At 40.9% G+C, this 27,947-nt stretch overlaps 2 protein-coding genes across 9 annotated transcripts in view; one reads left to right on the top strand and one right to left on the bottom strand.

Moving 5' to 3' along the window:
• Positions 1-8,694, top strand: part of NHSL3 (NHS like 3) — a 91,473-nt gene extending 82,779 nt beyond the window's left edge. The window contains exons 7-8 of the mRNA XM_089678998.1: positions 4,629-6,714; positions 8,377-8,694. Of these exons, the coding sequence (XP_089535124.1) occupies positions 4,629-4,633 (5 nt within the window). The 3' untranslated portion in view covers positions 4,634-6,714; positions 8,377-8,694. The remainder of the gene's footprint in view (positions 1-4,628; positions 6,715-8,376) is intronic.
• Positions 8,695-8,764: 70 nt separating this feature from the next.
• LOC149460980 (tyrosine--tRNA ligase, cytoplasmic-like) overlaps positions 8,765-27,947 on the bottom strand; it is a 35,136-nt gene continuing 15,953 nt past the window's right edge. For 4 of the 8 annotated variants that reach the window (XM_089679001.1, XM_089679003.1, XM_089679002.1 and 1 more), the window contains 6 exons: positions 22,676-22,766; positions 22,522-22,618; positions 19,614-19,747; positions 16,298-16,384; positions 14,003-14,200; positions 8,765-9,261 (listed from right to left, as the gene is read on the bottom strand). In XM_089679001.1, the coding sequence (XP_089535127.1) occupies positions 16,332-16,384; positions 19,614-19,747; positions 22,522-22,618; positions 22,676-22,682 (291 nt within the window). In that variant the 5' untranslated portion in view covers positions 22,683-22,766 and the 3' untranslated portion in view covers positions 8,765-9,261; positions 14,003-14,200; positions 16,298-16,331. Of the gene's footprint in view, positions 9,262-14,002; positions 14,201-16,297; positions 16,385-19,613; positions 19,748-22,521; positions 22,619-22,663; positions 22,767-27,947 lie in introns of all 8 variants that reach the window. The other 4 variants (XM_089679006.1, XR_016312974.1, XR_016312973.1 and 1 more) reach the window with 4 other exon arrangements.

Raw genomic sequence — 27,947 nt, 5'->3', positions numbered from 1 at the left:
ACATACATACACACTCTCTCTAAAACAAAAAAAAAAACTATTTATTGCAGCCTTCCAAGTCCTTAGGTGTGGTGGTTGCATTTGTTTTTACTTGTATGGGTAAAAGATTTCAGCAAGTACAGAAAAAATTTATTTTGACTTACCTGAAAAATCCACATTCAGACAACTCGGTTACAGGCTGGCTCCTTCAGGTGAATGGATACTGGCAGAAAAACTGTGCAGAACTACATATCGCCCCTCCCGCTCCCAGCAATCCTCAGTTCTATAACAAGCAATTAAAGACCACAGAGGAGAGGGGTGGCCTGTGTTCTGTACTGTACTCCAAGAAATGTATTTTACAGGTAAATCCCATCTTCTTTATCAAACAGTAGAGGACACAGGCAGAAAGAGAGATGATTGGAACGTCCCAAGGAGTACCAGTGCTATAATGAGTGAAGAATAACCGCAACACAATCAAGCCACTCCCAGAAAAAGGCACAGACTCAACTCAGACAGCAGCCTGAAGCTCTTTGCAACAGCCGTATCAACCAAGGCCTCGACATCTACCCAGCAAGACTAAGGCTTGGTTCACATATGTGCGGGTGGTGCTCCTGCGGTGGATCCGCACAAAAATCCGCGCAGCTGCACCACCCGCACAGAAGAATGCGGACCCGCGGGCGGGTGCCATTAATTCTAATGGCACACCACTCACACTGGAAATCGCAACCGCACTGGGAACGGAGGTACCCGTGCGGGCTGCAATTTCCAAAGAAGTGCAGGGACTTCTCCCCTGCGTGTCACAGGGCACGGCAGTCCATTCAAATGAATGGGCTCTTGTGCCCGTGCAAAACGCAGCCCGCACAGCCGCATATATGTGAACCTGGGCTTAGTGCACTGATGACCAGGTGGCCAATCAACTGACAGGATCTCCATATAGCCCAGTCATATCGGAATCTGCCCATGTCCTTTACTATATTGATCAAGAAATACATGTTGATCTTGCCAGAAAGGCAATGTCTGTCATTTCCTGTGAAATGAACTGAAGGCACAAATGATTGTATCTTTATTCTGGAAACTAATCCCATCAATTAAAGTGTTTGTAAATCCTCACTTTGTAATACAGGGGTACTCAACCTGTGGCTCTGTATGTCAGACCAGGGAAGCACATTTATCATATCCTGCTGGTTTGGTGTGCTTTCTGAAAGGGCAGCAAAACTTTTGAATGCAGGAGTTTTTGTTTGCTTTCAGAAAGTGTACCACACCTGCAAGATATAATAGAAGTCTATAGCAAAGTGTAGCTAACTCGCAGGAACGCTGCAGGTACACTATGCTGCACCCGCGGAGTGTGTAAACTGCCTTATAGGGAGCTAAGGAGAGTAAGGGCTCATTTACCTTTGTGGTGTGGAAGATGGTAAAACCCCAAAGTTGAGACGTGTTTTTACCGTAACCCCCCCAACCATTGGTGTAGCATCAGTGCTACAATTGTGGCACCATCCCATGCTCTGGGTGGCCTGTGCAGCTTCTCCTCCTCTGTCCCGGCAGCGAAATTCTGAAACATTTAATTTCATTGTGGCCCACAAATGCTTACTTAATCACTTAAGTGGCCCTAGCTCTTCAAAAGGTTGAACACCATTGTTGTAAAACAAGCCAGTTTAAAATAGAAATTAAAGGCCAAACATCTGTGTATACTGTAGATATACAAATGGGGAAGTGTATGTATAATGTTTTTCTTTTTTTTTTAACTGATCACATTCCCTTTTTTTCAGCTGCATCATGAAACAGCAGCACACTGAGCTTCCCAGGCTGTGGGAAGGGGGTAGGGGTTGTGTCAGGACAAGTCTGATCATTCGAGGAGAGTAGACTGAGTTCCCAGCACAGCTAGAGAACTGACTACGCTTTGCTCTCATGCCCAGTGTGGTCAGTTTTTAACAGGAAAGCAGAGGTACTTCACACAAAGTAAGCAATACAAGAGAACAGGATACTTTTTTTTTAATATACAAGTACATGCTATAGCAGGCACATATCAAGGAATATGAAATGTTAAGTTTACGTATTTTTGAACTATGTAATGGAGGTGAACAAAAACACACAGTATTTGAAATCTACCTTTGTGACAACCATGGCTCCCTCCATAGATAGTGGAGAAATGAGAGTAGACATGAACAGACAATAGATATGGTATTTGCAGGACTGTGAGGTAAACATAAAGGGGAGAAAAGCCTGAAAAAAAGAAAACTAAGGCTGACCATACATGGGTCGCAGTTCAGCCAGTTTAGGTGGAACCGGTTGAATTTTGATCCATGTATGTACAGGGTGGTTGTACAGAAGTTGATCTACTGATTGCCTGCTATACAACCACCCTGTAGGATAATTTCCACTCAATCAGCACTGCAAGTGCAGCAGTAGATTAATAATGAAAAAGTCACTCCCATTCAGATTCATTCTGCATGTCAACAAATTAATAAACAGCTTTTTCATCAGAGAAGAAACAGGCAGGAATCTGAAACGTTTGTTCAAATCCTTGCAATGTATATTGATCACCCAGAGGGGATTGTTTTTTTTTTCCCCTCAACAAAAGTGGAGGTACTCTAAGCTCTGACTCCTAATCCCTACAAGCTACTGTATGTTTTACTCCTCATCCTGCTTTGGTAGCTTCTCTTGCACATGGTACTTGTGAGGGAACGCTTGTCACCCAGATTGGGTGATTCTGCTAGAGAACCGCTTCCTCGTCACTGGGACACAGGACCAAGGTATTAGCTGGGCATTGCACCCAAGACTAGATGAGACTAGCTTAGATACCAAACTGGAACTCTTTATTGGACAGAAAACACAGGTTTTTATACACTCCAGGAATAGGGGCAGTGCCCACATGAAACAAATCCCATAAATTAGGATAAACATCCCACACTGATTAGATAAGAGCTTGATCACAACAGCTGATCTAATTAACAGTAAGCGAATCAAAAGCCAGGCACCCAGATAATGCTTTGATTAACCAATTAACTGACAATTGTGCAGTCATGCAACGCTGCACCTAAATTAAATTCATGGCCTTTTTTTTCCCACAAATAGAGCTTTCTTTTGGTGGTGTTTGCTCGCCTCTGCGGTTTATATTTGTTGTGCTATAAACAAAAAAAGACTGACAATTTTGAAAAAAAAAACAATTTTTGACTTTCTGCTTTAAAACATATCCAGCAAAAAAAATGTAAAAAATCTAATTTTGTCCTAAATTTATGCCAAAATGTATTCTGCTACAACTGTGCTAGACAAAAAAAAATCCCAACACATGTAAATTAATTGGTTTATGTGAAAGTTATAGTGTCTACAAATGGCGGTATATATACTGGAAAAGTTTTAATTTTTATTTATACTAGTAATGGTGGCAATCAGTGACTTATAGCGGGACTGCAGCGGGCATTCTGACACTGGGGGGGGACGACTAACTGTCACTGACATCTCAATGACACTAATACAGTGATTAGTGCTAATAAAAAGCACTGACACTGGGCAGGAAGGGGTTAACATCTGCAGCGAACAAAGGATTAACTTTGTGGTGTTTTACTGTGTGTGCTGTATGTGTTTTACTAGGGAAACATGCTGATTTGTATTGCCCCGACAGGGGAGAGATCTGTGTTGTTTACACACAGACCTCTCCCCTTTCACTGTTGTTCTTCGGCAATCATCGGGTGCCGGTGGGAAATCTCCTGCCAGGACCAGGTGATCGACATCTGTAGCCACCAATGGTGGTGCAGGCAGGGCGGTGCGCGCACCTCTTACCCAGAAATGCAAAATCACGTATATATAAAAGTGATTTTGCGCAGCTCTGCCTCCCTGTAGCAGTAGTTCTGCTATAGGACGGTGGGGAACCGGTTAATCGGAGCCCACCGCAGAAAGCCCAGCAACAAACCCACCCCTGAATACACAAAGTCCATTACACATGCTGTCTTTCAGGGATTTGCTTTCACTTGTATAATCTGACTCTAAGACAAAACTCGACAAAAATACAATAATCCAACAGTCTGAAAAGTGGAATTAGATTATCTTCATAGATTTCTTGAGGGAGATTATTGATAGATATTTCTATCCCAGAGATGCTTCTCCAACCCAGGCCACGAGGGCCACCATATTTCCTCTGACCAGTAACCTGTACAAGATTAATATTACATCTTTCCATTCACTCTAGAGGGGGAAGATTTATTGTCTTTATGCCAAGAATTATTCCAAGGCTCGCTTTCAGCGTTCATCACGTTGTCCTTCATTAGAGAATAATCTGCTCTCTTCAAGGGCCATAATCAGGCTAGCCCCTGTCCCGGTTGGGTCTGTCACAGTACTGAACAGTGGGCTTTCTGGCTTTAAGTTGCATAGTATTTGGTAGCTAACACCACCATAAGAACCTTGCGTTCTCCCTCAATAACTGACTGCAGCTACTCATTTCTATGTAGTTTTGTTAAGTAAAACATCTTGTAATTATGTGCTTATGTCTCTGGAACGCCAAACGTAAATTTTCTGTTAGAATTTCTTTGTCTGCACAGCATTCCCAATAACGTTTTAGAAAGTCCAACATACTTTCAAGGGTTTACTTTAAATTATTTGATAATTGTGGCATAATAAACGGCAATCAATAAAAATCATCTCTCTCCTTCTTTCAGCCTAGAACTGTTGCGAGTACAACTACAAGTTCTGACGTCTCAGGGACACCTTTGCGATGCTCTGCGAGACTCCAAACTACTGGATTTACAAGATTCGCCTTAACTGTGTTTAGCTGTGGTATTTTTGCAACAGTTGGTGTTGGTTTTCACTTTAATGAATCAGAACTTTGCAATCCTTTCCCTGGACCACTGTAATGTTCAAGTTTGAGTACTTTGATAGGAGCGCCACCTGATGGAAAGCTAGTCTTCTGCAGCCTGACAGTCTGCACAGATACATCCTTGGTACTGAATCTCTGAAGAGAATTGCAATGCACAAAGCTGTATTTTGGTGTAAATTTAATTTATGTAACATACTGGACCAGTTTGTCCAGCATTATGTATCCTAAGTTTAAGCACATACAAGTCATATCTCATCTCTGAAGTCTTAAAAAAAAAAAAAAAACCCTATCTGCTGGTTTTAAGCTTAGGATTTTCCATAAGAAAGTAAAGATAAGCACTTCTTTCTGTAACACTGTAGCTAGAACTGTGGGGTTCACACAAGTCTTGGTGCCATTCCAGCCCCCTGTTAATTTGTAGAAAAAAAAGGTTTTATTTTTATTCTAAAAGGATATTCAAAGAAAGCCATGTTTATCAAATTTGCAAGCTAAATCATCCATTCCTTAACTACTGAATCAACAATCTAAGCTATACAATCACACATTGGGAAAATGATCATGGACTGTATTTTGATGGACCTTTACATTTTTAAAGCAATCTATATGAAAGCAGCCTTGATGGCTTACATCTGCTGGAGTCAAGTGCCATAAGAATCTCTGTTCTGCTTTTCCTTCCCACCTGGCTGTAGAACAGAACCCTGTATTATAGAATCAAGGAAAAATTCAAAATTATGAACAATGGGGCTTGTTTAAGCTTTCTACTGAGGAACTTATAATTGTTTTGTATCTTCTATCGTGTGTTTTATAGGTTAGACTATGCACCTTATGGTTCAGTGTTAAAAGTCTTAAAGCACATTTATTATATTCAAATAAGCAAAAAGCTCAATATTCGTACATTACTAGAACTGATATAGGCATGCTTTCATTCTAATGACACTGAAACGGGCAGCAAAAATCAATATGTAAATGTATAAAGCAAAAGAGGTCACTGCTGTGCTACAGTTGCTAATGTAATCACCTTATTTATTCAAAACATAAAATCAGAATTTCATGGATGTCAAAGAGGCAAGCCCCGAAATCAGACCACAGAATGTAGCACCCCTGAGGGTAGTGGTTAAAACAGGTCACCATACTGCCTTAAATCAACAAACTGCCTTTACCTATGTGCAAAATAGTGGATTAGACTAGAAAACCCCTTTCTTTAGGTTGATAAATTTTTAGCTCTGTCTTTCTTGGTGCGTATGCCCAAAAACTACACACGGCTTCCAGAAATGTATATATTAGTAATCTTCCCAGCAATACTTTTGTGTGCCTCAATATTTGTTTTCACTTACAATTATGAATGAATGTTCTGCTGGTGCTGCATTTAATTTCTGCTCTCGGAGTGTTGGCCTCTCCTAACGTATGAGAAACACTGGGTACTGTGTAGAATGGAGAATGTTTATACAGGATTGTATGTGACCCAACATTAGGTCCCAAATTTAATACTACGACATGGTGCCTAGTGGGCTGGTGAGACAGAAAAAAGTCCCCCACATGTGCTGTTTTTAGGGGCCGGATCCGCACATATTGCACAGACAATCAGGGACTCTCATTTTACTGAATAACCCCAGTATTACCAATTACGACTTGTTTGAAAAAAAAATATATATATTTTAAAGGGTAATTCCACTAAACCGCATTCATGGATTGTGAAGAGTGCACTGTTAAAATGTTACATATGTATAATTTCCCTCTGGTATACAGGTACCCTGCAGGAAAAAGAATGCCCAGGGTACAACATACACTGCCAAAGCAGCATGGCTCTTGCTCTTTGTTCACAAAATATCTTGCAACATTATGCCTATTTGAGAAGACTGAACAGTTGATGGTATGCAGTGAATTGAGCAGATCGGATACTTTCCATGCAAATTACTGGTTTTAAAGAGAAGGTATGGGTTTTTTTTTAGTTTATATTTTAAATAATTTTAATGCTTAATGTAATATAATATTTGGGGAGCTGTAACATATTTCATAAGCTTGCTCTATTAGAATTGCTATTGCATTAAATCTAGTGATTTGTAGATTAGCCATCAGTGGGTAGTACATTAAAGCAGGCCATTGGTTGCAGGAAAAAAAGTCACTTGATTCCCCCTATCAACACAGTCCATGTTGATGGGGGAACCCCTCTCACGGAGCTACTGTGTTCTCCCAGCAGGGGGAGCCATCCCCACTGGGAGAAAACAGTGATTACTTGCTAGCGGCTATAACAGCCGATAGCAATGTTTGCATGATAAATCCAACATGCTGGTTGTACCAAAATCGTACAAACGACTTGGGTACAACCAACCTGCCCATAGATGGTTGGAATCCTGACTGGTCCCTGCTGGACCGACCAGAATTTGTGCTGTCTATGGCAGGCTTTACTTTCTTTACAATAGTTGAGATATCAGCCATACAAGGAGTGCATTGTTTTTTGTTTGTTTGTTTTTTTTTTTATAAGTCAGCTGGGCCACAAACCTGCATCATGGAAAACAGCAGTCAAGTTCAAGCATAGACAAGTACAATAAAGCGGTTTTTGCATATACAGCATAATGCAACAAATATGGCTGTCTCTTGTTAGAGACCTTGTGTTTTTGTATCGAACACCCTGGTCACACCAAACCAGACTTTGAAATCGTGTGACTCACAGTAAACTTGCACGATTTCAAAGTCGGATGACATGCCGATTTCAGGTGCGATTTGCAAGACATCTGACACAGATGTCTATGCAAGTTGCACCAAAAGTAGTGCATGTACTATTTTAGAAATCGGTGCGGCTCTGACCAAGTTGGAACTGCACCGATATGACTGCTCATATTGTGGACAATAGTGTGCGACTTGGCATGCGATTTGCAAGTCGCATGGCATGCAAATCGCATGCCAATTCGTATCCAGTGTGACCGGGGACTAAATCATTAGCACATTCTGATGAGATTTTTTTCACATAAGCAAATCAATAGAATGGCTAAATCTATATTTTCTCTTTTTCTGAATACAGAAGGGGCAGTTTGTCAATTGCAATGTATGGCAAATCAATCCATTCCAGTTGCAGTAATCTGATGATCTATCATGAATTGCAGAAATCTGTGCAAGCATTTTTAAGATAAAAATATTCCCTGGGAAACACCAGATTCAGTCAGTGCATGGTAAATCATAAATTAGCTTGGCTCTAATGCCAGCAAACATACAACTTCCAGGCAATGTCATAACTCACAGGCATGTAGTGTTGATGTTTAGAGGAGCTTTGGGATGACAAGCACTTCTGGATGTATATCAGCTGCAGTTCCATCTGCGTTATCTGACAGAGTTTCTGCGCTTCCTTGATCAGTGTTACTGGTGCACAGCTGTCAGAAGGGTGGGATTTCCTGCACCACCCATACTGATTGGTTGCTCAGAGCCAGCCAATCCATAGCACTTACTGAACACCAATCCCAGTTTGTACTGCTGTACAGTGTCAAGGCTTGAACGAGTCCAAAACAGTAGTCAGGTAAGTGTAGGGCAAATTCTGCATCGTAGGGAGGGTGGGAAATAGGCTAAGCAGTTAGTAAAGGGGTTCTCTCTCTCTTCACCAGGCAGCTGCAAGGGAAAAGGCCCCAGAAGAAAAGGAGTTTTACACTGGCAGATGATGGGCATGAATATTGTGACTGAATTACACAAAATCCTATGAACACCATTTAGTGGTGTTACACTTTAAACAGGAAAAAATGGGCTGTAAAAACCACTTGAATATGAACGTATTCATTTTTTGTAAAACAAAAAAAAAAAATGCCTTTCTCTAAACATATATACAGACTTTACTGAACTCAGACCATGTATTAAAGACCAAACTGAATTTCTGCTTTTAGTTGACAATATATGTCAGAAGCTTTGATTGAAATTCTGTATGAAAATCTTTTTATAAATGCTGTTGAAAAAAAAATGTGTCACTTTCTGTGAATGCACAAAAAAAACAATTCAAGATACGATCATTTTTTTTATTTTAACATTGAACATTATACATTCTTCTGAAGACAGCGCATTGGGAATTGTGTTTGCAGATGCTGTCCATGTCACATACAACTACTGATAAAAAATAGGTTAATAGCACATTTAATTGTCATTTAGCTATTGGCATGAGCCCGCTTGCACTGAATTAGGCTGGTCATACATTATACAATTTTCTTGTTCAATTTCATTTAGATTTACCTTCAACTATGTCATGCAAAGGCCTGCCTGCTTGCATACAAATTGAAAGGGTTTAGGTCTGTCCTCATATTATGGTTTTAGTAAAACTAAAGGGAAATTGTACAAGATAATTGTATAGTGTATGACCAGCCTTAGTTAAAAGCAGTTATCTGTTGAGTACAAGGGATAACAGTTTCCATGCAATCAGTTATTGCTACCCCTCATAATGTTTTACAGGTTGCCGGCCCATGTTTAGTTAGGAAATTCTTTTCTTTCCACCAAGTGTGCAGATCCTGAAAAAAAGAAGAAAAGAAAAGGTGACAATAAGGAGAGAGAAACAAAAAAAAAAACAAAAAAAAAAAAAAGGGGGGGGGGGGGGGGGGAGAGCGGTCGTGGCAGTAAAGGCCTGAGCTGAGCCACAGTGTGTGTCTCAATGGACGAACAAGGCCTGCAGGTGTGCCTCCACTGCAAGTGGTTTGCTGTGGGGGCACACTCAGAAGATGAGGAGCCTAGAGTGCCAGAGGGGGACCCCATTAAAGCAGGTTCGGGGCTGCTCTGTGCAATATCATTGTGCAAAGCAGGTAAGTATACCATGTTTATTTTAATTAAAAAATACCTTTACAATCACTTTAAGTTGTTAGCTAGAATAGCGATCTTTTATAGTAGCGGTGATGGTTATTACAATTATAAAAAATTACACAAAATCTTCTTGATAATTAAACAGTTCAAGTGACACCAAATGGACATTAATGCTGTTGGCCATATGTCTTCTTAGTCTATCATTACAACACCTCTGGAAAACTAACAGTGATGGATCACTTTTCAGAGGTGTTTGACAGGCGATGAGGAGGCCAAGTTACCTCCCCACTGCCAGTTTCAACCCTGTAAATGCTGCACCACCATGAGGCAACCACCTGCAATAAAACAAGGCTACAGAGTGGTTCTATTCACTTGAATGGATTCTGTTAGGCAGCGGTACTGCCCACCAAACGTGATGGGGATATAATTTTTGCTGCAGCCACAAAGCATCACAACATGTGTACACCCACACCTGGCTGGCTTTGCAGCTTGGGGGGGGGGCCCTGTTTTTGCCACCCCCCATCTGCAAATGTGAAGGAGTCCTTACTCCCTGTAGTCGAAACCTATGAAGTGTTTAGATGTGTTCTACACCTTGTTGTGTATATTACACAAGCACAGCAGCATGCCATAAGCCTTTATCCTGAGAAAACACATCACTGCCCATTGTTATTTTCACACAAAATGAAAGCACATGTCAAGGCCAACACTTTTTTCTGTCTTTTGCTGCTATTTGGGGCACCTTTAGAGAATTTTTCCTCACATTTTGTCCCAATGACAACTGTTTTACCAGACAGAAAGTGAAGGAAAATCTGCCACAGGGGCATAGAACAAAAAAACAAAATCAGACAGAGGTTCTAGCTTTCTCCTACTCTACTAAGGGCTGCTCCACGCTTGTGAATGGAGCTCCGCAAAGGCACATAGAAAACTATGATTTTCTGTGAGTCCCCTTAACACTTCCTTACAGATGTCAGCTGCGAGGCAGAGCGGTGTGCAAAAATCAAGTGTGGCTGCATTTTTCCATACCGTTCTGCAGGTTTCTGTGTAACCCTGACTTTTGTGCACAGTAGTTCAACTGACATGCATAGAAATGAATGGAATGTCCCTTTTTTAAATATAAAAAAAAACCCCCGCCACCCCCTCCTTTGCCAGCAGCTGCAATAACTACCCGCAGAAAAAAAAATGGAAAGTGTTTCTCTGCGGGTAGTGTGAACCTATCTACCTAAAGGAAGACATTTTTTGTTTCTGTCTGTTTTGCTGTTGGAGAGATCCTTACACTTCCTATCTGGTAAAATGTGTCGGCAAGTGAGGGAGATTTTTCTCTAACAGAGCCTGGAATAGCAGTAACAGCCTAAAATAGGTTTTAACCCTTCCCCACTCTATTCAAAATACCCCAAAAAGTTCTGGATGAATGCACACCTTAAAATTACCCTGTGGCAAAGACCCATGTACGACCACATGCACTGAATAGTAGGCACCTCCGGATGGCTACATATTTTGCTTTCAATCTGTTGTAGAGCCTGTCAGAACTTTAGCTCTGAGAAAATAATCATTAGATAATTTATAAAAACAGAAGGGGATCTGGAATTAAGGAGATTCCCTACTAATTTTCATAAATCAACCGATATCCGAGTTCTTTGTGTTAATTTGAAGACAAAATAAAAAGCAATGTGCAAAAATATATATTTATTAATAAAAAAAAAAATCAGTGCAGAATGGTAATGAAATATAATAATAGGTGATGATAAATAATAACCAAATGAAGTTAACAGTACAATGAGCTAATCCAGAATGGTTAGAAATTCAAACCAGCAATTATTGTTAAATATTTATGAATTAGAACCAACTGTCTAGAAATGCAGTGTAGGTAACGATCAGTAACTCAGCAACATGTGACAACAACTATGCAAATCAACCATGTGATTTCTCTACAACCAGACATTCAAAGCTCAACGAGTACCTTGGCGTGAATTGATTAAGAATACTAAACACAGGCCAATCCAATCAGCTCTAAACTTATCTGATGTTAAGATCAAATGTTACACTAAGTTGTCTACTTTGTCATATATGTATATCCAGCTAAACCATTTGCTAAAATCAGCTTTGGGATATTTAGAAGAAAAAAAAAAAAAAAAGAATCATCCCCAGAGAATTGATCTGAAAATACTTTATACTGCAGGTAAAATTAATTCACATCAACTCTGGTGGTAACCATAACCGATATCAGACTAAACGGTTTAGCTGGAGATATAAGGTGAGTACAAACTGCTTGCAGAAAATGAGAGTTGTAAGTTACCAATATGGATTCTATGGTGTCAGTGATGTCAGCTTACTTCAGTGTGTGTATGTCTGTCTGTGGTCCCTGGTCTCTTCTCATCTTATGATATATTGTCCTCCCTCTGTCTCCTAATTTTTATCCTTCCAAAAACCTAGGCAGGCAAAACTTATCTCGCCTAATAATGACGTCACACTAGGTGCCATTTTCTTTCCCAATTACCTGAAGGGCAGTATAGAATAAGGAATGATTTTTCCTGTGTTATGTCAAGAGTTGACCTTTAACCTCAGCTAGTACAAAAACTCTAAATTAAGGGATAACTGCTCTTCTGACAGGGCTGGTTTAGACAGACTGGAACCAGTTTCACTTAAAATAATGCATTACCTAAGTGATTCTGGAGAAAAACAAATTACCTATATATCCAAAAAACATATGTTGAGGTATAGTACTGAGGTTTATTATTATCTCAGGTCTTCTGTAGCATAAACTCAAACTTAATTATTTATAATGTTAAAAACATAATATCCACCATATACCAATATGTATTAATTGTTAAAACCAATTAATATAGATAATATATATGTACAGTGAAGGAAAGAAGTATTTGTTCTCCTGCTGATTTTGAATGTTTGCCCACTCACAAAGGAATGATCAGTCTAAAAATCGAATGGTAGATGTATTGTAACACTGAGATACAGAACAGCCACAAAAAATTCAAAAGAAATGCATGTCTAACAAATGATGCACTGATTTGCATGTTCATGAGGAAAATAAGTATTTGATCTACTATCATTTAGCAGGATTTCTGGCTACCAGATGTCTTTCATACAGGTAACAAGCTGAGATTAGAAGCAGTCTCTTAAAGGGAGTGCTGCTAATCTCTTTTTGTTACCTGTATAAAAGACACCTGTCCACAGGAGCAATCAATCAGATTCCAAACTCTCCACCATGGTAAAGACCAAAGAGCTGTCCAATGATGTCAGGGACAAGATTGTAGACCTACACAAGGCTGGACTGGGCTACCAAACTATCGCCAAGCAGCTTGGTGAGAAGGTGACAACAGTTGGTGCAATCATTCGCAAATGGAAGAAACACAAAACAACTGTCAGTCTCCCTAGGTCTGGTGCACCATGCAAGATCTCACCTCGTGGACTGTCAATGATCATGAGAACAGTGAGGAATCATTCCCAGAACTACACGTGAGGATCTTGTCAATGATCTCCAGGCAGCTGGGATCACAGTCACCAAGAAAACAATTGGTAACACACTACGCCGACAAGGATTGAAATCCTGCAGTGCCCACAAGGTCCCTCTGCTCAAGAAAGCACATGTCCAGGCCCGTCTGAAGTTTGCCACTGAACATCTGAATGATGCAGAGGAGGACTGGTTGAAAGTGTTGTGGTCAGATGAGACCAAAATCGAGCTCTTTGGCATCGACTCAACTTGCTGTGTTTGGAGGAAGAGGAATGCTGCCTATGACCCCAAGAACACCATCCCAACTGTCAAACATGGTGGTGGAAACATTCTGCTTTGGGGTGTTTTTCTGCTAAGGGGACAGGACAACTGCACCGCATCAAAGAGACGTTGGATGGGGCAATGGATCGTCAAATCTTGGGTGAGAACCTTCTTCCCTCAGCCAGGGCATTGAAAATGGGTCATGGATGGGTGTTCCAGCATGACAATGACCCAAAACACACAGCCAAGGCAACAAAGGAGTGGCTCAAGAAGAAGCACATTAAAGTCCTGGAGTGGCCTAGCCAGTCTCCAGACCTTAATCTGATTGAAAATCTGTGGAGGGAGCTGAAAGTTCGAGTTGCCAAACATCAGCCACTAAGCCTTAATGACTTGGAGAGGATCTGCCAAGAGGAGCGGGCCAAAATCCTTCCTGAGATGTGTGCAAACCTGGTGGCCAAGTACAGGAAACGTCTGACCTCTGTGATTGCCAACAAGGGGTTTGCTACCAAGTACTATGTCATGTTTTGTGAAGGGGATCAAATACTTATTTTCCTCATAAACATACAAATCAGTGCATCATTTGTTAGACATGCATTTCTTTTGAATTTTTTGTTGCTATTTTGTCTCTCAGTCTTACAATACACCTACCATTCGATTTTTAGACTGATCATTTCTTTGTGAGTGGGCAAACATTCAAAATCAGCAGTATATATATCAGCTTAACTTACACTGATGCACAAAGCAGCATGTCTTGAGATTCTAATCCTAGCATCTTCTGCGGCTTTAAGTTGCATAGTAGAGTAACAGAACGTCCCTGCATTTCTTCAGAAGACACATAATTCACCAATCCACTAACCACAGTTTGTGGATTTTTCCTCACCCACATCCACTGACTCGACATACAATGTGTCTACATCTGGATGTTGCTAGAAAACAGAATGAATGTTAAAAAAAAAAAACATGTCTAACACAACAAAATGCACAAAGCATGCTTACTATAGATTGCACTACAAGTACTTTTATATAATTAAGGTATTCTGTACATTTTTTCTAGTGATACATCAGAACTACATAAAGATTTCAGATTTTATTTTATACTTTAAAAGGTCCCTGGTTTGGCAGAATTTACAACTGCCATTAAAACTGTGGCCTGCAGAATTGTTTTTTTTTATCCACATATTGGTTATCTTTCGAACTGGCATGTCAATCAGGTATAAGAGCAGTTTTGCAGAGATTTTATGTAGAAGTTCAGTTTTAAAGTTACAGACTAAACTGATAAAACCACTAAATACATATAAAATACATTTCTTTCTTGTCCATTGAGGGGCACAAGAATTCAGATACCTTTAGATTATGCTGTTGCCTACAGGAGAACTGACACTGGCAAACAGAAACTGTAGGCCAGCCTCAGGATATGCCCTTCTCTACCCAGCATGCTTCAGTTTGTTAGTGTCCTAGGAGGATGGAAGCATTTTCATTTCAGCTCTGCTGAGAAAAATCTAACAAGTCCTTGCTAGCCTTTTTTTCTTCATCTGTATGTTTTCCTTTGCATCATTCTTTAATTGGCTTTAATCAAAATTCTTCACTACACTGCTGTTTAAGCTGGTCTCTGCATAAAAGCAATCCAGATTGGTCTTTCCTAAATCAGACTTCGGCATGTTGCACTCGGACTCCACTAGACTGGATGTGTGGGGCTTGCCTGGAATGTGTCCTTTAGGCACCAGGCTCTGCACTTTGAGGAATTCTAGACCTTCAAGTTTTTGGAAAAGGGTGGCTACCTAGCACTTCTTAGGTCCAGAGCCAAGGGACTGCACCAGCACTTGCCCTGTCTCTGAAGACACACACCAAGTAGGGGCACCAAGAACTAGGGTACCTCTTTATTTGCGCTACTGGGTGCTTTTCAAATTTTTCCCCAGTGCCAGTTTTACCTTGGAAAAGGTTAATGCCAAGGGACCATCTGTTGAGTGGAGTGTTGTGTGTCCTTGGCTGTGTTTGTGAATACCTGAGGCCTTGTCTTGCAGTTTGGGCCTGGCTGCATCACTGCCATGTGGGCACAACATCTGAAAATAGATGCAGAGGGGACAGTCTGCTGCTATAGGTGACCCCAGCCCACATTCCCCAAGTCCCATCAGATTTGGGGCATCTACTCGGTGTGCTCTGGAGGAAACAACACCAGCAGTCTAGAATCTGGTCACCCTGTAATTATAGGGTCTACATCATTAGTAGCCTTGGAGTTATAGGGACTACATCATCCGAATCTTATTTAATTGGGGGTAGCGCAAGGCCAAATTCCCTATCTTACCATTGGGGCCTTAACTGCACATCAAGACTCTCTAGCCAAACTCAACCCAGTTCCTTGTAGATACTGACTGCAGAGGCCTCAAGGGCTCTCCAGCGCCTTCCTCTGCAGAGTCTATCTCTGACTTTCCCAAGGCCTTAGAACATATCAAGGCACCTCTAACGCAGCCACAACAGACTGTTTACGCACTACAGTCTCCTGCTGTCACCTCTGAATTACAGGGGGTTATTTGGCCTTTACTGATGCAGAACATGGTCCCCTGCATTTGAAGGATCAGCCTGCTATCTCTATCCTTTTTGCTTTTAGAGCTCCTACAGCTGTAAAGAACTTTCCACTACACCAGCTATTCAAGCGGCTTTACTCATTGGAGAACAACCATTTCAGCAGCTATTGTCTTGCTCTTTAGAACAGTTAGTTCCTCCCACGTCTGGGTATCCCACCTTGGGCAGATTTCCTGGTTTGAACCCTGTTGGGTCATATTTAGACGTTTCCATGCTTTCACCACTAAGAAAGAGAGGGAGTCCTTCCTGCGCTGGAGAATGCCAAAAGTCTCAATTTTGCTCCCCCTAAGGACAATGCCATGGGGGCTGGTTTTCTGCAACTGAACATTTGGATTGAGAGGAATTCAGAACTGAACTGACGACCACACTGTAGCTGTCATTCGGCTATAGCATGGTCAGGAAGAGGTTAAAAAGAAATATGATCTACCCCAGAATTTACTTACCATGCTCACACTGAGGATTTTGCCAACTGGATGATCAAGAAGAGAATAAGATCCTCTGGCCCAGCATTCTTGTTTTAGTCGCAGACTCTGAAAATAAATAGAACATTATTAACAAAGCTATACGTTACAGATGTAAAAACTATTATGATTAAAATGCAAAAGGTAATTTTTCTAGCATATAGTAATACCATCAATGTAAGGCTGGACACTTAAAAACCATTGACTACAACACTAATTAAATTAAATTGGTCACATTGTTCAATTCCCTAGACATAAAGAGGTTTTTAATTTACTAAAACTGGAGATGGAGGTGCAAAACCTGGTGCAGCTGTGCATGGTAGCCAATCAGCTTTTAACCTCCTTGGCGGTATGATGCCTTCTGATTTTTTGTGCTGAAAGCGGTACCATTTTTTCGCATGGAAATAGTTTTTTATTGTAGGCTGTAATTTTTAGGAAAATTTCCCCACAAATCATTATCACTCAATTCTGTAAGTGGTTCTGATTTACTATCTCTGTTCTCTAGCCGGTCTAAAACCGCTTTTGACGTAAAGGGACGCTTTTTGGACGCCATGGACTTTTCTAAGTTTCCAGGCAGAAAGAACAGACAAAATGCCGGTACGTCCCGACGTCACGGGGACCGGAACACAGAAGCCGGATGCCGGCATCGGCCGGAGGAGATGGCCGGGGATGCTGCAGGGGACACATCGTGGGAACGAAGGACAAGGTAAGTGCTGCAGGGACCCCCAGAGCAGCGCCGCATGGTAAGCCCGAGTGTAGCTCGGGGTTACCGCTTGTGGTATAGAAATTTTACCCCGAGCTACACTCGGGAAAACCGCCAGGGAGGTTAAAGTGTTACTAAACCCAGGACCCTGCATTCACTATATCTGGCCTCCCACAGTACACAGAATATAAGCTGCAAAATTTTCTCATCAGCACTTACAGCAGTCTTGTGACTTCTATCAGTGTGCAGCTGAACACTGGTTAAAGCTTGTAGGAGGAGTTTTGATTCTCCTCCCACTGCACTATGAGATTGCATAACCCCTGACCCCTGTCTGGACAGTGCGAATAGGCCCTGTTCTGATCACATACACCCTCCCAAGAAAAAGCTCTCTAGCAGTACACACTAAATTGAGCATGTGCAGAGTGTCCCCGAGGCTTTGTTCTATCAAGAGATGAAATGAGGAACGTGGAAGGGGAGGATCAGAGAAGAGAGAAGACAGGATCAAACATCATTTTTACACAATGCAGAGGATTAACCCCTTAAGTTCCACAGTGAGTATAACAAGCACGCTTTACTGTATATACAGACCGATTAGTAACACTAACTTCAGCTTCTTCAGTTAAGCTTCGACAAAAAAACTGGAAGCTGATTGATTTCTATACAGTGCTGCACCAGATTTTGCAGGCTATAGTTGTAGTAAATCAACCCCAAAATGTCTTTTACAAATATAGGACCTTTAAATAAAATATGATGAAAAAGGCATAATATGAATCACTAAAAATACATTTAAAACGTGATGCCAGAGTCCAACTTCTAGCAGCCAAGCAAATTTGTATATTAACCGCTTCCATACAGGGCACTTTTACCCCCTTCCTGCCCAGGCCATTTTTCAGGTTTCAGCGCTCTCACACTTTGGGTACAATGTTGTATGACCGCACAATTGTCATTCAAACTAAAATTTTATTTTCTTCACACAACTAGAGCTTTCTTTTGGTGGTATTTAATCACCACTGGGGTTATTTTTTGCTAAATTAACAAAAAAAGACCAAAAATGTTGAAAAAAAAACATATTTTTCTTTGTTTCTGTTATAAAAGTTTGCAAATAAATAATTGTTCTTCATAAATTTAGGCCAAGATGTATTCTACTACATTTCTTTGGTGAAAATAACCAAAATTAGGATGTATTATTTAGTTTGTAGGAACGTTATAGAGTTCACAAACTATGGTATAGATCTGAATATTGATCAATCCTGAAGTATTGACAGCCAATCTAATTTCTTGAGGTCCAAGAATGTCAGAACAGTAAAGATATCCCCCAAATGACCCCTTTTTGCAAAGTAGACAGTCTGACGTATTTCATAACAGGCATGGCGAGTTTTTTGAAGTTGTAATTTTTTTGTTATAATTTTTCGGAAAATGAAAAAATAAGAACAATTATATTCACTATTTTTTTTTTTTAACATATTGTCACCAGTGCAGTACAGCGTCATCATATAACTAGCATGGCGGTGATCAGGGACACTGACTGATGACAGTATGAAAAAAAAATTGATAATTTTTTAAAATTATTTTTATTTTTTTTACTAGTTTTAATTATTTATTAAAATTTTTTCTCTTTTGTTAAGATTTTTTTTTTCATATTTCACTATAACCAAAGTAGTATAATGTTACCATAGTAACATTGTACTACTTTGGGGAAGTGATCAGTATTTCTTTTTTTTATTTTTACACAATTTGCTTATAGCAAAGAATTACTTTGCTATAAGCAAGCATTTACCTGAATGACATCGATTCATTCAGGGTTTGTTTTTTTTGTGCTTAGCTGTGATTTGGCCACGGCTAATCACGACACAGCTGGTCTGTGATTGGCCTAGCTTGTGCATGTGACCGCTGTGACCATTCACAGCTAGACACACTTGTATACAATGGATGGCATGAAAGGAAGACATCCATTGTATACAACTGTCATGTGACCTGCTGTGATTGGTCACAGCAGGTCACATGGTACTGGAAACGGGGCTGGTACACAGATCTGTCATTGGCCGTGTCCGAAGTACACGGCCGGTGACAGATCGCGCCGCAGAGCGGCCCTGTGAGCAGGCACACTGCACATGCCTGAAAGGATGCCATATAGCGTCCACCCAGAGGGACAAGCTGCTTGCCCGGCCACCATCTGGCTACAGGCCGGGCGGCAACTGGTTAAGTTATAATATTTATACATATCACTTTTAATCTTCACTAATGCGTGATGATTTGCATGCATGCTAAATACTACAAGGGCTTAAGCCAATTTGTGCTTGAAGCCTCTTTTAGCATACTTTGGAAACCGTCAATTGGGTTGAGGACAGAAACTACTAAAGAAAATACTAACAGGTCCCTGCCTTCATACACACACACACCATAAGACTGCCAGTACTCTGTCTGGCAGTTCCCCTATCACACCCAGCACACGCACTGATATATAATCACAGTAATTTTAAATAGAGTGCAAGTGCTAATGGTTCTAGGCAGGCTCAAGAGTTCAACCCTGAGATGTACAAACATCTAAGGTATCGGGTCTTATTAGGTGTAAGAATGAGTTGAAACAATACTCACTATGTTTTGTGGGGTTAGGATAGGCATCACTGCTTAGTTTCTTCATTTCAGGACTGTTGACTTTCTTTTTCTCTCTAATGGGATCCAACAATTTATTCAAAGCCGTCTCCACAGATGCCTTAATCCCTTCACGCCTAAGGGTAAAACAAATCCTAAAGTCTAAGCACACTTTTGCAACTTTGACGTGTTATCAAAACTGTACATATCATAACTACTTTGTGTATCCAGGTGGATCACACCTTGTTTTTTTTTCCAGGACAAATTGGGCTTTCATTTGGTGGTAAATGGTAATGGTTATCTCCTGATTTTTTTTTTATTATCAAAGGAAAACTGACCCAGAATAGAAAAAAAAACACTTTGTTTTACATTTAGTTCTATATTTCTTGCTACTGCCATAAACAACCACCAAAGAACAAACCAAAATAATTTCTCCTGCACCTGACGATTGCAGTGATACCACATATGTTGTTGTTGTTGTTTGTAATATGGCACAGAAACAATAGTGCACATTTTGCTTTTTTTTTTTATCCTGCCACTAACCGACACTGATGCTAATTAAAAAAAAAAAAAAAAAAATCCTGAAAAAAAACCTGACCCTGACCTTTGACCCTAACCTTCACCCAAACATTAAACCTGACACTGACCTAGATCAGTGGTCGGCAAGCCGCGGCTCGCGAGCCACATGCGGCTCTTTACACACTTTAATGCGGCTCTTCTGTGTGCCGGACGCCCGCTCCCCTCCCTCCTCTCGGGCGGCCGCCCCAAAAGTCAGGACTCTGCAGCTAGCCCAGCAATGGGCAAACTACGGCCCGGCGGACCTTTTAATCCGGCCTGCGGAGCGTGGCAAACATTGGCTGTCAGGATGTAGGCGGGGCAGCCAGGATGTAGGCGGGGCAGCGTGACAAACTCCTCTCCTCTCACAGTCCGCCCTGAAGACCGGAACGGCGCGGGAACACGGCAAGAGGAACGCGCGGAGCAAAGGTAAGTGAATTGACACAATATGGGGAATGAATTACTATAGGGGGGATGAATTACTATAGGGGGGATGAATTACTATAGGGGGGATGAATTACTATAGGGGGGATGAATTACTATATGGGGGATGAATTACTATATGGGGGATGTATTTTCAGTTTTAAAAATGTGGCTCTCAAAATAAATTTCAATTGTGGTTTTGGCGAGATTTGGCTCAGTTGAAAAAAAAGGTTGCCCACCACTGACCTAGATCAAACCTAGATTGAGGTATTTTTATTTAATTATTTCTATTTATTTATTTTTTACAAACACATTTTTTTCTCTCTGAAAGAAGAGAGAGAGATGCAATGTATCTCTCTCCTCCTTTAGAGAGAGAAAACAAGGGGAGGCGGGCTTCACAGTGGCTGATTACTGTGATATCCAATCAGAGGCTTTCACAGTGATCATATGACCTGGAATTGGGAGTTCTGGGTTCCGATCGTTAGAATGGGACCAGGGGCTCTGACCCATGCAGCGCGCTCCTAGCACAAAGACAGGTATGTAAATTAGCAGCCCCATGGAAAAAAGCCCAGTCCATGGGGCTAATTGGCATACACTCAGGGCCAAGGGGTTAAGTTCTCTGAACTTGCTGCAAGATGCAGGTTTATTTCATATGGGATTCATGGATTTAAGACTATGACACAAAACCTTGATGTAACGAAACCGGAACCCCACCACACTTGGGTATATTCCATTATACCGCAGCTTCCCCTGTCCGAACACCATCCACGGACCACACCCTTGAAATCCCTCAGGAAAATAGACAACACCCAGCTCTTCTTAAAACAGGAAGCCAACTCTTTATTTTAACACAAAACACAGGATATATACAGAGGGTGGGGAAACACAACCAGGAACAGGAAACACATAATCAACCCGCCCCATGAGTGGGAAGAGCTACAGGGAACCAACACAACCAACCCAAGACACAGAACAATGGGATGAAGCACATGGCAAACAAACAATGGACAGCCATGTGGCCAAGAACACAGGAATAGCCACATGGCAGTAGACAATGGGCAACCACATGGAGGAGAACAAAAGAACACACACTATACACAAGACTGGGACATTCACACCCTGTACCCCTTAACAGGCAGGGTCACTTAAACATAATGGGTAGAACATGAGCTGACACAGAGGTCCCCCCACCCCCAAAAGTCACCCCCCTCACACTTGATGTTGATAAAAGGTTTCCCAGTCCTCTACAATTATTCTACAGTAAAAGGATTAACCTAAACCATAGTTAGTTTCTAGCTATTTTAATGCAAAACAGTTAATGGGTTTTGGTAAGCGTAATGCATGCTAAGTGAATAATGTAATATTAGCTTGAAGGAACGGCACTCCAAGAAGTCTTCATACAACCCAAACAGTAGTTCACTTGGTTGCCAGCCTATAAGTTTGATGTTGAAACTTTACTTTCTAAAGGTATCAACAAATAATAGACTGTCATTTGCTGATCCTTTCATAGGACAGGATAGGAAGGCATATCTGACCTTCATTTCAAGTCTAAGGCTAACCTACAATGCTCCAGGTCTTATATGTATGGGCACCAAAATATTTCCAAAGAAGTTAACAAGCAAGAAACTGGACGTATCTGATAAATACTAATGTAAAGTGTAAAAAACACATTGGTGTATCACTAAACAACTAACTGCATTCCAGTTTTAAGGATGTAGAATGTAACTGTAACATAGAATATCAATGGAAGAGAAAGTCACACATTAGTTGTCCCCCCCCACCCACCACCATTACTGATGTAAATGTACCCATCCAGACACTGGGATAGATATGTGCACTCTAAGGTTTCCAGATGTAATGCAAGATAAAAAAAAACTAATCTAAGGAATCTGACCATCACATTCAAATGCAAGACAGCTCATTGACTTCTAACCTGCTCAGCAAAAAGGCTTTTTCCAATGTCTCAGTCTGCATAGGTATTGTTCCCAACATACTTCTCATTCTGAAGAATGAAAAAATTAAAAAGAAAGCTAGGTGAGAAAACACACACACACACACACTAAGGAACTCCTCACATGCACTCCCACCTGACATCTGAGGAAAGATTTCCTGATTCACAGAAAGCTTTTTTTTAGCTTCTTAATCTGATGGGGAGTCCAGCTGGTCTATTTTTGATTCCTGAAATAATATGAAAGCAATTTTGAATGGTTATAGACAGTAAGCACAGTATTAGGCATAGAAAAGGTTGATTAAGAACATTATACAAACACTATTAAGCTATGCCACTCAAAAGCTGCAAACTAAAAGTCAGCTTATATAAAACACTATTATATAACGATCACAACTTAGTATGTAAAGCTAGATATTAATGCAGATTTAAGTGAATGTTAAAATTGTCCCACCCTGGTATATTTGCCACTTCTAGTATTGTGAATATAAAAAGAAATAATGGATAGAAGAAAACACTGGAAACTCAGCTGGCCATAGATGGCTTGAACTTTCAGATTGTTCTGATTCCTGGCAAATATACAACCCAATTCTTTCAGACATGACATTTTAAAAATAGTCCAATGTAAACAAAAATTTACTACACATTTGCTATTTACAGGGAGCCACTTTGTGAATGATACGCATATGTAAAATGAATCCTAAAAAAATAAAAGTGTACTTATCCAAAATTAATATAGTATATGGGCACATACATACTGTCCATGGCTATTTCCAGGCAACATAAGTGCTGAAAGTTTTATGAACCACATTGGAATCACATAAAAAGTAATGAACATAATAAAAGATATTAATCTTGGGAGTACTCCCAGCAAAAAGACATTATGCAAATTAGCAGCCCCACGGAAAAAGGCTCAGTTCTGTGAGGCTGCTAATTTGCGTACGGTCGGCGTCAAGGAGTTAATCGAAGTATGTGGTTCTTCTGAACAGTGTCTGGAATGACCCATTTTACTCAGATTGTAAGAGAGAAATGACTATACCCAGCATGTACATTTGCTGCCTTCGTCCTTAAATGAGGGCCACCTGTCTGACACCTGTTTATTCATGGACTGAATGACCTCACTAATTGAACTCTACACTACTAAATATTTTGAACACGCCCCTTTCAATTAATGATTCAATTACACAGAATCAGCAGCATGCATGTCATGACTGTTGGTTTCTATTACTCTACTACAATTACTATTAAATTATTTGCCATGTAGAAATATAATTTATACTAAAAACAGTAGTGGTGCACCGAAATGAAAATTCTAGTGCTGAAACTGAAAATTTAGGATGCACTTGGCCGAAAACCAAAACTGTATGTGGGGAGGCTCAAATTTTTTTTTTAAATTTTGTATTTGAATGGTTTTTTTTAACTTTTGTAAACAATTTAACAAACAGGATTATAGCAAAAGACATGCCCATGCAGGGGCTATCAATGGTACATAAAGAAATAAAGAAACTATTGTAACTCCAATTATGTAAGATCGCCCACGTGGGGGCTATCAATAGCACATGAAATACAGAAACGGTGTTATAACATCAACAAAAATTTCCAGCCAAAGGCAAATATCTATCGCCTCACGTAATCAAACAAAAAAGAGAGGTAAAAAAAAGTAAAGAAGGAAGAAGAAAGCAAGACGAGAAGCAGGGATATGGGAACGCCATTACCATACAGCATCATAAACCCAGACTAGCCAGGGGGAGCGTGGGAAAAGCACGTCACCCATGGCTCCCATATTTTCAAAAATTTTCGTTGGGAGTCATTACGGATACTCAACATCTATTTATTCAGCATCAGAGTGGTCATATGGCCCAGCATCCCCTGAAGAGGGACAGACGGGCACTTCCATGCCTGGGCAATTGTTCTAGTGGCTGACAGAAACAGATAGGAATCCAACTTCTGCTGATGATGAGCCAACAGGCCCGGTATGGGACAATGAAGCAAAGCATACCGAGCCTCTCGGTGTATGGAGAGATGGAACAAGGTGTAAAGAAGGCCAAAGACACAAAATAAAAAATGAAGCAGTGTCGCACATGACCACCATACATGCAACACATCTCCATGATGGCCACAACCCTGAAAGCAGTGATCACTATAGGCTGGGTTCGCCTGGGCTATATGAGCTGGGACCCAATACCAACAAAACAATACTTTGTATGCCGCCTCCAGCGTGGCCGTATTAAATGAACACTTAGTTGCAAACGACCAGGCCTTATTCCAGTCCTCCAGATCCACAACCATTCCCAAGTCACGCTCCCACTGGACAACATATGATGGAGAATTACGCATTGGGCATCTATTCAAGGATGCATAGAGCAGGGAAACAAGACCCGGGGTGCTGTCGCTGTTGGCAAAGCAGTTCAAAGGCTGATTTCTGATATGGAAAGGCGGAAGTGCCACGCAGTGAGGTCAACCAGTGCCACAATTGAAGGTAACGGAGAAATTCTGCCTGAAGGATATCCCATGGTTCCCAAAGAGAGTTCCAGGTGGGGAAAGATTGACAGATTCAAAAAGTGTCGCACCTTTAAAAAAACCACTGGCCACCCACTTGGCTTATCCAAACCCGGTGGAAAAAAAGGATTATTGATAATCGGGAGCAAGGGCAGAAAGGGCGACATCAAGCCACTAGAGTAGCATGCCGAATCCCACACTCATAGACCGTAAAGCAAAATGGGACTCAATGTCCTTGGGCGTTGAGCTGGGGGGAGCCATAAAAGCATCAACGTTGCAACTGGGGCACAGTTAGGCAGTTCCAAAAGGACCCAGAGAGGAACATCAGAGGAAGCGTGCAACATAGACAGGGGGGAAATCTGGCTCGCCTGGTAATGCTTAGCTACTTTAGGAACCACAAAACCTCCCTTCAGTCTATGGGTAAAAAGCGTGTTTCTGGAGACTCTGGGGTGTCTGTCAGCCCAGATAAATCACATAATCCTTGCCTGAATTAACTGGAGAAAATGAGAAGGAACCCGCTCTGTGAGGGTGCAAAAATAATACAACAATTTAGGCAGGATAGTCATTTTCAAAGAATTAACCCATCCAATCCAAGACAGATGCAGGAATTGCCAAGACTGCATAAGGGAGGACACAGAGCGAAGCAATGGATAATAATTTGCAGTGAACAAAGAGCCATAAGTGGGGGTCAGGCGAATGCCAAAGTATTCCAGGGAAGAGGAAACCCATTTGTGAGGGAAGTGGGATTGCTGGCGTGATAACAAATCTGAGGCCAAAATGATATTGAGAGCGACAGTCTTGTCCAAATTAATACGGAGACCCGAGATAAACGAAAAACACCCAAGGACACATTGTAAGTTTGGGAGCGTTGTCACAGGATTAGTGAGAGTCAATATGGCATCGTCATCAAAAATGTTCAACTTAAATTCCTGTCCTGTGTAAGGGACAGCCGATATATTACAATCCGCCTAGAGCGCCAAAGCTAGTGGCTCAAGTGCCAGGACAAAGAGCGCCAGAGACAACCGGCAGCCCTGTCTCGTCCCTCGCCAAATGGGAAAGGGATCTCAAAAATATGTAAGGTCCAACACAGGGCCCGTTCAGCCTCTGAAGAAGCAAGTAAGTAAGTCCAATTCCTGTTCAGGTTTGTTATAGAACATTAGTGAACAAAAATCACGAAGGCCAAGGAACACACCAGACAGGTCAGGGATAAAGTTGTGGAGTAGTTCAAAGCAGGGTTAGGTTATAAAAAAATATCCCAAGCTTTTAACATCTCACAAAGCACTGTTCAATCCATTATCCGAAAATTGAAAGAATATGGCACAATTGCAAACCTACCAAGAGATGGCTGTCCACCTAAACTGACAGGCTGGAGCAAGGACAGCATTAATCAGTGAAGCAGCCAAGAGACCCATGGTAACTCTGGAGGAGCTGCAGAAATCCACAGCTCAAGTGGGAGAATCTGTCCATAGGACAATTATTAGTCGTGCACGCCACAAAATCTGGCCTTTATGGAAGAGTGGCAAGAAGAAAGCCAATGTTGAAAGAAAAACATAAGAAGCCCCATGTGGGGTACACAGCAAATGTGGAAGAAGGTGCTCTGGTCAGATGAGACCAAATTTAAACTTTTTGGCTTAAAAGCAAAACGCTATGTGTGACGGAGAACAAAATCTGCAAATCAACCTGAACACACAATCCCCATCGTGAAACATGGTGGTGGCAGCATCATGTTGTGGGGATGCTTTTCTTCAGCAGGGACAAGGAAGCTGGTCAGAGTTGATGGGAAGATGGATGGAGCCAAATGCAGGGCAATCTTAGAAGAAAACCTGTTAGAGTCTGCAAAAGACTTGAGATTGGGACAGAGTTTCACCTTCCAACAGGACAACAACCCTAAGCATACAGTCAGAGCTACAATGGAATGGTTTAGATCAAAGCATATTCATGTGTTAGAATGGCCCAGTCGAAGTCCAGACCTAAATCCAATTGAGAATCTGTGACAGGACTTGAAAATTGCTGTTCAGACGCTCTACATCCAATCTGACAGCTGAGCTTGAGCCGTTTTGCAAAGAAGAATGTGTAACAATTTCACTCTCTGGCTGTGCAAAGCTGGTAGAGACATCCCCAAAAAAGACTTGCAGCTGTAATTGAAGCGAAAGCTTGTTCTGCAAAGTATTGACTTGGGGGGCTGAATACAAATGTTCGCCACACTTTTCAGATATTTATAAAAACATTTTTAAAACCATTTATCATTTTTCTTCCACTTCACAATTATGTGCCACTTTGTGTTGCTTAATTACATAAAATCCTAATAAAATATATTTACGTTTATGGTTGTAATATGACAAAATGTGGAAAATACTTTTTGAATACTTTTTCAAGGCACTTTAGCTAATAGAATCTTGCATGTATGGGAATCTTGTGTTAGTGTGGGCATCAGGGTTAAAGTGGAACTACACTGCATCTCATCATCACAAAGCAGAAATGCAATTTAATTCATTTTTAAATATTCTAAGTAAAATCCCCCAATCATCCATGTCTCCATTCGTTACATTACATTTTAGTCTAAATTTATGAAGAAATTCGATTAAAACATTTTTTGGGGGATAGGTTTTATAGCAGAAAGTAAAAAATGTTTTTTTTGTTTAAAAAGGTCAGTGTTTTTTCATTTATAGTGCAAAAAATAAAAACCGCAGAGATGATCAAATACCAGTAAAAGAAAGCCCTATTTGAGCGAAAAAAAAGACATCAATTTCATTTATGTACAGTGTTGCATGACTGCGCAATTGTCAGTTTAAGTAAAGCAGTGCCATATTGCAAAAAATGGCCTGGTCATAAAGGGGGGGGGGGGGGGGGTGAAAATCTTCCGGAGGTAAAGTGGTTAAGTAGTGACCAGACTATGGTTCTGGTCTACACCC

Source organism: Staurois parvus, unplaced genomic scaffold, assembly GCF_062004578.1.
Source record: "Staurois parvus isolate SC_StPar_1 unplaced genomic scaffold, SC_StPar_1.0 ptg000214l, whole genome shotgun sequence".
Lineage (NCBI taxonomy): Eukaryota > Metazoa > Chordata > Amphibia > Anura > Ranidae > Staurois > Staurois parvus.
The sequence above is the reverse complement of the archived record's forward strand: the minus strand, read 5'-3'. Positions and strand labels throughout refer to the sequence as shown.